Here is a 9,385-nt window from a genome sequence, read left to right on the forward strand (position 1 = left end):
ATGGGCCAGTGGCTATTTCCTTAACTTACTGGAGTGTAAATAGGAGGACGAGAGCTCATCCACCACTGAGAGGCCTTGGGAGACGGGTGAAAAAAAAAAGTGAGACTTCCATGATGTGCTTCCTTCCCTGTGGTTGTGTGACTGTTGTGTGTATGAGAGAGAATGAGGGTATAAATAGGGAGCCGATGGCAGTGATGGTCTGGGGAAAATATCTTTTTGTGTCCTAAACGACCTCAGTTTCCATATGCAGGTGCATCCTGGCCTGTGCTGGTCACAACATCACTGAGGGTACAAGAATACAGTGTGGGCAAATTTGTTCTGCTGAGAAAACACTGGAGACGGCACACTTCCTGTTCATGTGCCATAACTCAGATTTCTATTAAAGGAGGAAGTCCAGGAGAACTGATTATTTCTTTAAGGGACAGCCTGGGTTAAAAGTTAATATGTAAAACATTGTTAATTAATTAACTGTAGAAGTGTACAATCAGACAAAGAAATGTTTATGTTTTCATGTATGTTTATTTATTAAATTCACTTTTACTAAAGGCTTTTTGGCTGAGTAAGCATGTTGATTTGGCGTCTGGCAGTCGGTGAGAGAGATTATGCTGACAGGCTGTTCAGCTTAATGAAAACAAATCAGTAGACAAAAGCTCCATAAAACAGTTTTGGAAGTTGTGAGGTGTGAAAATGACATGATCTAGGACCATACTGTTTGTCAGCCGCATCTGTGTTAAATTCAATATGGCGTCTAAACTGATTAAAGACTGATTAAGGTCTATTCCAATTAATGATTTTTTTCATAACCGCATGGAATGAGGAAAGTAAAGACCAAATGATCAACATGATTCATATTCAAAAATGTAAGCAAGTGCTGTTTTGTTAACGGTTTATATATCCACAGATCTAGTTTTGGTGCTGTATTTATATATGCAGAATGTAAGTGCTAGTTAGCTGTTGGCTGCAGTCTTTGTGGTGTGTTCAAGTTGCAACCATTAGCCCAAACACAGTCGGCTTTCATCACTGCTAGTTCTTTGTTATCAGTTTGGTGTCACAGCCTTTAGGTTCACTCACAATTTTGGGAAAGCATGCTAACATGCTTAATGTCTTCTTTAACAGTGAAAGCACCAACTAAACAGTAACATCTGAAATTTCTCTTTCTAAACATTCACATAAATCATTTGCTAAATTCACCACTGAATGAAATGATTGCTTCTTCCTGAAAATGCTGCCATTTGCTTCATTTTTGTATGGCTGTTTAAAACAAGAGGTAGCACACTTTTACCCCACTGTCTCCTACTTAAAGATACTTTCCTATTTTGTATTGTAACAAATTACACATCACACATGTGCTGTTTGTGCATGTTTCATGCTACTGTAAGTAGGGACTAAAATGGCTATTCATCAAATACTGTACACTAGGCCTACTGTTCAAAAGTGTAGGTTCAGTAATTTTTGTCTCTACTGCTTACCTTTCTAGTATGCTGAATTCCAGTTATCAGTGTTGAAAACAGTTGTGCTGCTTAATCTTTTTTGTGGAAACCATGTTACATTTTTAATGATTCTTTGATAAATAGAAAATTCGAAAGAACAGCATTTATTTGAAATATTTCAATAATTTTGAATTTTTTTTACTTCAAACTTTTGAGTTGTAGTTCATATAAACTCACATCTTTGTGTTACAGTAGATGTAGTTGAGAAAGTGTCTTAACAATAGCCCTTATTTCATATAAATCCAAAACCATTGCTCTAAAAACCTATTAGCCTTCCCAGGTTGGCCTACAAACTAACATCATGACTAAACAGCTCTGTACTGTTATACTAACATTGCAAAATCTGTTCGTCAGGGTAGTTACAGCGCCAGCTTTCTATTGGCTCAGGAGATATTGGGGATTTGGACTCAGCATGGCCCAATATTGAACAGGTGATTGTAAGGATTTGATCTTCATATTGAAAATGAGTCTGTGTGGTTTTCTCTTCAGCTTTAGAGAAAAACACACAGGGAGTGTACAGAGAGATGAAACAGATTAGCGCGAGTCAACATGTTCTCTTCCTCCTTCACTCCCCTTCATTTTCTCACCTCTCACGCTCGGTTTTCCGAGCCAGCCTATATAAATAGCATGTGATCCATCTATTATGTCTGTGTGTCTCCACTCTCCCTGAATATTTGGGTTGAAGTGTTCTGGAACAGTGTTGTAAATACAACTTGACCACTGATTTCTAGTCGTGTCCATTTTTTCACAACGAAACACAGCACCACACACGGCGGCCTATAGTGAGCAGAGGTCGGGGGCTAGAGTGAGGAACGCCCGGAGAGCTAGAGTGAGCAGAGGCTGCGGGCTTGAGAACGGCGTGACCGGCGGATTCGACGAAGGAGCGTCCGGAGGGCTTGCGGCAACCACATGTGACGAACCCGGGCTGGACTCCGCTTCGTCCACAGTGAAAGCCGATCCGGCGATCCACAGCCCAAAGTTGTTGTATTTCCTCAGCAACCAGCACAGATCAGCTCCAGGCATAACGAAGCCATATCGTCCTCTTTTGGAAGGCCAAACAAAGAAAATATGTGTACATCTTCTCAGGGGAAGCTTTTACAAAGGAAGTTTAAAAGTTCATGTTTATAATAATGGACATTTAAAAAAATATATTATTAATAATCCTAATGCTTAACTTGCTCATAAAACGTATGGGAATTGTGTTTTTGTGTAGCAGTAGTTAACCCCAACCCATGCTTGCTTATAAAATGTAGCAAGATCCAAAACCCTGATTCGTTCCTTTGTGAAGAACTAGGCTACTAAGAAAACTAAGTACCCTGCACACAAATAAATGGAGTAAATAAAAATAATTAAAAGAAAAACAATTAAAGGAATTAGTGGTTGCCATGGAAACAGGGAGGCACAACATAAAAAATAGATTGATGTGGGGTGTCTGGTGGTTTTCTGACGTCTGCGATATGGCACAATGGACAACTGGAAGGAATTAAACAAAAAATATGTGTACATCTTCTCAGAGGAAGCTTTTAAAAAGGAAGTTTAAAAGTGCATGTTTATAATAATGGACATTTAAAAAAATATATTATTAATAATCCTAATGCTTAACTTGCTCATAAAACGTATGGGAATTGTGTTTTTGTGTAGCAGTAGTTAACCCCAACCCATGCTTGCTTATAAAATGTAGCAAGAACCAAAACCCTGATTCGTTCCTTTGTGAAGAACTAGGCTACTAAGAAAACTAAGTACCCTGCACACAAATAAATGGAGTAAATAAAAATAATTAAAAGAAAAACAATTAAAGGAATTAGTGGTTGCCATGGAAACAGGGAGGCACAACATAAAAAATAGATTGATGTGGGGTGTCTGGTGGTTTTCTGACGTCTGCGATATGGCACAATGGACAACTGGGGTGAAGAGGAGAACCCCCTCCATCTACACCTCCTTTCTCTTTATGAAATCCGATGAATTAAAACATTCTAGCCACGATATAAAAATACATCAGGCATAATCTTCCATGTCACCTCACCAAATGATTCCCTATTACACATGACAGGTTATCATGGCTTTGCTTTAATGATTTTTGCCATTTGCTAATGAGTGCTCATGTTAAACTAGCCCGTGTGTCATTATTCAGCAGCAGATTGGACCTCAACAGTTAAAGAATTGGACAATTATTCATATTAAGCTTGTGCAGCAGATTCAATTTGTCGTGTTCACCGAGATTCAAATGAATTAGGGATGTGCTTTGATATGACTTGCTCGCTGTTCAATTAATTTTTTTCCCACAAACCCTTCCCCTAATGACTCCATGCAGACAGAGAAAAGTGAAGCCCTCTTAATTTGAAAAACGCAAAGCAGGCCCTTGGGTTCATCTGTGTCTGTGCTGGTGCTGCTCAAATTAGGTTAATTAGCTCACACAGTCAGGAGAAAATGAGGTCTAACCTACCAAACAATCTGGGTGAGCACATATGCGCATGCGTAGAAACTGCATTCAAAAACATTTTACTTTGTAAACAGGAAAACAGCCTATACCAAAAAGTAGTGATGGGCGCTTCGAATCTTTTGTTTCAAATCAGTGCTTGGGAACGCAAATTGATCAAGTCGGTGGTTTCACACTTTAATGAAAACACTTTTATGTAGAACATGACATTGAAATTTTTTTTTGCTGCAATTCTCATTGCATTTACATGGCTTTAAATGGTATTCAATCGGATTCAGAGCGCACTGAGGTTTCAAACGCTTCAAACAGTGATATGTTTTACAAAGCGATCGGTTCATTTGATTCAAAGCTTATTTTTAGCTTTGAAGTATAAGGTTTCACAGCGTATATCACCAATAATGGGACTTGATGCATATGTCAAGAGTGAACCCCGAAACACATGCACAATGCACATGCACACTGTAAAAGGTCTCGTTTTTATGATTCAGACTCTGGTGGCCTTGCTTCGTTGTATGAAGAGGTGGACGGTGGTGCTGGAATGGTAATAAAAGTTAATAGTGTAATAAATTGTGAGCTATAAACGACTGGCAGTACCCTGGAGGCTTGAGACAACGTGACAGATTGGACTTGGGTCAGGAGAGTAGCAGGACTGGCATGCTGCAAAAAACGTGACATTGCAAGTCCTATGGTAGACTATACCACTCTCTTTCTTCCTCATCATGGATTAAGACACAAGAGCTATGCTTTAACATGACATGCCGTCATTAGCACAAAGTGCCTTTCTTCCAATATGATCTGATGCAGGCATATTATTTCCAGTTCTGACTCATGTGGATATGCTGCAGAGCTTGGACGTGCTGAGTTGTTTGCTTTGTCACTCAGTTTTGTCTCTCATTTCCAATTTATACTGTGCTGTAGTGCATATGTGTTTATGATGCAGTATATCCATGGCACTTTTCAATAAATAAATAAATTAATTTAATTTAAAAAAATAATATAAAATAAATAGTAAGTTGAAAATTAAAGCTTGCCTAAAATTTTATCTTTTGGTTGCATCCATCTAGTTTCCAAATAAAGAAAGAAAGAAAGAACTTTTGTAATGTACTTAATTCACTGCATTGTGCAATTAATGTGAACTGCAACCCCACTTACACTTTGTATACACCTGAAAACCAGCTAATCAAGGTCTTACTAGGCGTACTAGAAACATCCAGCCAGGTGTACTGAGGCAAGTTAGAGTCAAACTGTACAGAACAGTGGCCCCCAGGTCCGAGTTTGAATGCCCCTGGACTAAAGAGATCCTGCATTGTGAGCCGAGTTTTCTACAGTGGTTTAAGGGTTTCATCTTAATAGGGTATTTGGAGACCTCTAGAGGCATACAAGAGTCAACACACCCTTTCTAAACTGACTGCCTATGGTGGTTACAACAAAGTTGAACGCTGCCTTCTTCCAGCTGAAGTTAGTCATTACAAGTGATGTTATATACAATGTCAGTCAATCTTATGTTTAAGGCTTTGGGAAAAGTTTAATGGATTAGACCAACATGTGCTATTTTTCCAGTAAAAAAGAAAAGAAAGAAAAGAACAGAAAAAATACTTCTAGTATTCTGATAAATGCATTCATTTCTTCATTGAAACTAAAAGAAATGCAGGATGTAAGACGTATAGAGCATTTAGTCTGTGAATAAAAAAAGTAAATAAAAAAACAACCACAAAAACATTCTCATAGAAAGTATGAGCTTTAAATAAATCTTAGAGAGTTAGAGAGTCAGACTTTAACCCGAAGGTTGTGGGTTTGAGTCTCAGGTCCGGGATTGTCAGGGATTGTTGGTGGGGGGAGTGAATAACCAGGACTGAGGTGACCCTTGAGCAAGGCACCAAACCCCCAATTGCTCCCCGGGCACCGCAGAAATATGGCTGCCCACTGCTCCGGGTGTGTGTGTGTGTGTGTGTTCACTACTGTGTGTGTGTGCACTTGGATGGGTTAAATGCAGAGCACAAATTCCCGAGTATGGGTCACCATACTTAGCCAAACATCACTTCACATTGTAGGATTATAATATTTTAGCATCAAAGCAAAAGCAGTACACAATATTTGCAAAGGTGTGTTTTTTACTGTGTGTATATATACACTTCTTATTTGTTATATGAAATAGTTTATTCAGGCCAGTACTAAATAAATAAAAAAGATTCCTCATATTTTTGAAAACTATTTTTGTTTGTGCAATACCAAATACGAGCATTGTCATGCAATAGGGCCATTTTGTGTCAAATCAACCAATTTTTTATTTATTTATTATTTTAGTTTTTAGAAGGATGTGCAGCGTCATTTTTTTTATTTTTTACAAAGAAATTGATGTTTATTAGTAAAACATTGACACATTAATTTAAAATGGAATTAAAGCTGAATCTGGCTACACAGTCATTGGGGAACAGGGTATACAGTAATGGGCTAGCAACGCTGCCCCGTGAAGTGCCAGTCTTGAGGATCAGAGAAGTGTTTTCTTGCCTATCCACACATGCTGGGCTCTGCTAGTGAGAAAATCCAGTTGCAAGTCCTAGATTTAGCAGTTTCTGTATTAATTTGGATAGAATACCAGTGTTCATGCTAGTTGGTCATTGCAGATTTTTAGAACACAAACCGAGATTTCATCTGTTCCAGTGGCTTTTCGGATATTGGTGATTCAATAGTAAGGGTCTCAAACACCTTGAAATAGGATAGCAACACTTTATTTGTGAAAGAGCATTGGGGTGAGCATTGTTTGTGCAATATTTTTTAATAACTAATAGTTTGCAGGTTTAGGCCTAAGTAAAAACTTATGACCTCAGCTGTGCCTGCAATTGACCCCTTGCAAAAGAGTGAGTATTGTTTGTGAAATACTCTTTTGTAAGCACACAAGCGTATTTCACAAACAATGTTCGCTCTTTTGCAAGGGGTCAATCACAAGTACTGTTGAGGTCAGACCAAAATCATACTTCACTGTCTTAAAATTTTGATGTTGTTTATTTTTTGTTTTATATTTTTGAAGAAAGTCAAACATAAATAATGATGAACACCAAAATAAAAAGGTTAAATATTTACTGAGTAACCCACTGTTTTTTTTTTATTAGGAAAAAGGGATTTTAATTATGAAATAAAATAGTATATTTTAAAAAAATCACAATTACCAAGTGCATTGGCTTTCTAGCAATAATAGGTTACAACATTTTAACAACACTTTATTTGGTAAATAGCCCTTGAATAAATATAACAATGCTTTGACTTTGAGCGCAATTTGTGCAATACTTTAAAAAATAAAAATGCTGGGTGGAGAGAATAGTGCTTGTTGCATGAATCTGATATGGTTGTGAATAGACTTGCACAACATTTACAGTGCTGTCGCAACATTTGCTACCAGAGATGCATGATAAATAACGTATCAGGCAGATACAGGGGCAGAGCATTTTATATTGATTAGGAAAAAGGGATTTTAATTATGAAATAAAATAGTATATTTAAAAAAAATCACAATTACCAAGTGCATTGGCTTTCTAGCAATAATAGGTTACAACATTTTAACAACACTTTATTTGGTAAATAGCCCTTGAATAAATATAACAATGCTTTGACTTTGAGCGCAATTTGTGCAATACTTTAAAAAATAAAAATGCTGGGTGGAGAGAATAGTGCTTGTTGCATGAATCTGATATGGTTGTGAATAGACTTGCACAACATTTACAGTGCTGTCGCAACATTTGCTACCAGAGATGCATGATAAATAACGTATCAGGCAGATACAGGGGCAGAGCATTTTATATTGGGACCAGCTGCACTTGTATCCTCCTGTTTAATATAGCTCAGCATAAGTGTTAAAGATCAAAACCTTAAGGTAAAGATGCCCCGCAACATTCTGTATTCGCTGCTGCTTCTCCTGTTCAGCTGTGACTGTATTGCTGAGGTCCAGCAGGAAGGGAACGAAGTGCGGGCTGAGGGGACTGAGCATTTGAATGTGAAAAAAAGAAGTGCGGTTTCAACTCCTGGTGAGTTTCAGACACACATCCTCATAGGGATCCAGTCTGAGCTGGCAGAGCTGAAATCTACTGTGAGTTCTCTGAAGACCAAACTGCAGGTCACTGAGGAGCAGCTGAAACAGCTCAGGAGAAACGGTAACATCTTCCTGCCTGTTCTCATCATTTCTGTCAGCCTATATATTCCAAACAGTTGAGTTTTAAATGTAAATAAATATCAGAGGAAAATTTATTTTTCAGTCCATTAGTAGTAGTGATAACACCTCAAGAAGCATTCCGTCCTGCAATAGAAATAAGTGAAACATTTATGGGGCTGTTGACAAAAGTGCCAAGTGTATTCAGAAACCATGCTTTAGCATAACATTAACTAGCCAGCAGAAGCAAGAAATTATAATCATATAATATACAATACGAAGGTTACTGTGTATGGTTATTTTTTTAACAAAACATGATCTGATTCACAGAATATAAAGTGGCATTTGGTGCCACACTTGGATCAACAGGTAACTTTGGACCCTTCAACTCTCCAGTCACCCTGGTTTACAATAATGTCTATGTGAATGAGGGAAGAGCTTACAACCCAAACACTGGTGTGTGTTCTTATACTGAACCAATGTTTCACACTGAAAACTACACTTTGTCAAAATAAACAGTATTATTAAATAAAAACCACTGTTAATTGTTGTTGTACTATTACAGGTATCTTCACAGCACCTGTAAAAGGAGCCTATTTCTTCAGTTTCTCTGGACATAACCGCTCATCTAAAGTTCTGAATTTAGGACTCTTTAAAAATGGAGAACAGATGGTAATTGTTTTCAATCATCCTCTAGGTGACCGCTATGAATCAACAGCTAATTCAGTCTCTTTGACTCTAGAGAAAGGAGATCGTGTCTATGTGCGTCTCCGTGAGACTTCATGGGTCTTTGATAATTACAGTCACCACAATTCATTTGTTGGGCATTTACTTTTCCCTCTTTGACAACCTTACTAAATTCATGAAGCACAAAGTCAAAACTAATATGTATGTTTGCTTGCAAGACTAATATTTTATTCTGGTATGTTTTCATATGCATAAAAAAATACCTTTTTATGAATTTAAGATGTAGGCCTGGTGAAAGTTAGTGCGGTAGTCATGTAGATAGAAGGAACAAGTACCAGACTGCTGTATGAATATTTAATATTTAACTCTTTTAACTTGAGCAACAAGCTGAGCTAATCAAATTTCAAAATCTTCTGCCTACCTTCTGCCTCTTCTTCACTTCTGCCTAGTGATAGAGCTGGGGAATTTCTAAATAGTTATATTAGAGAAACAATTATATAGGCCTAATCATATAATGCTACAGTGCTCTTTGTTCATGTATCTATCCTATATAAACTGTTGTAATGTTTTTGCTGGTGGGTTTTCTCTGTGATTTGTGTGAGATACTCCCGGCCATGAATAAAGCATATC

At 37.6% G+C, this 9,385-nt stretch overlaps 1 protein-coding gene across 1 annotated transcript; it reads left to right on the forward strand.

Annotated features, from left to right (window-relative positions):
• The first annotated feature begins 7,689 nt into the window (after positions 1 to 7,689).
• LOC107561811 (collagen alpha-1(VIII) chain-like) lies at positions 7,690 to 9,385 on the forward strand. The gene is made up of 3 exons (XM_016246308.1): positions 7,690 to 8,072; positions 8,399 to 8,524; positions 8,634 to 9,385. The coding sequence occupies exons 1-3, from the start codon at positions 7,802 to 7,804 to the stop codon at positions 8,912 to 8,914; spliced, it is 678 nt and encodes a 225-aa protein (XP_016101794.1). The 5' UTR covers positions 7,690 to 7,801; the 3' UTR covers positions 8,915 to 9,385.

This window comes from Sinocyclocheilus grahami, unplaced genomic scaffold (genome assembly GCF_001515645.1).
Source record: "Sinocyclocheilus grahami isolate Dianchi unplaced genomic scaffold, SAMN03320097.WGS_v1.1 scaffold793.1, whole genome shotgun sequence".
Taxonomy (NCBI): domain Eukaryota; kingdom Metazoa; phylum Chordata; class Actinopteri; order Cypriniformes; family Cyprinidae; genus Sinocyclocheilus; species Sinocyclocheilus grahami.

Excerpts from the sequence above, each read along its gene's own strand:
- LOC107561811 (XM_016246308.1), top strand. The coding sequence starts at position 7,802 with ATGCCCCGCAACATTCTGTATTCGCTGCTGCTTCTCCTGTTCAGCTGT. Across the intron at positions 8,073-8,398 it reads GAAACAGCTCAGGAGAAACG|AATATAAAGTGGCATTTGGT; the intron begins GTAACATCTTCC and ends TCTGATTCACAG. Across the intron at positions 8,525-8,633 it reads AGCTTACAACCCAAACACTG|GTATCTTCACAGCACCTGTA; the intron begins GTGTGTGTTCTT and ends GTACTATTACAG.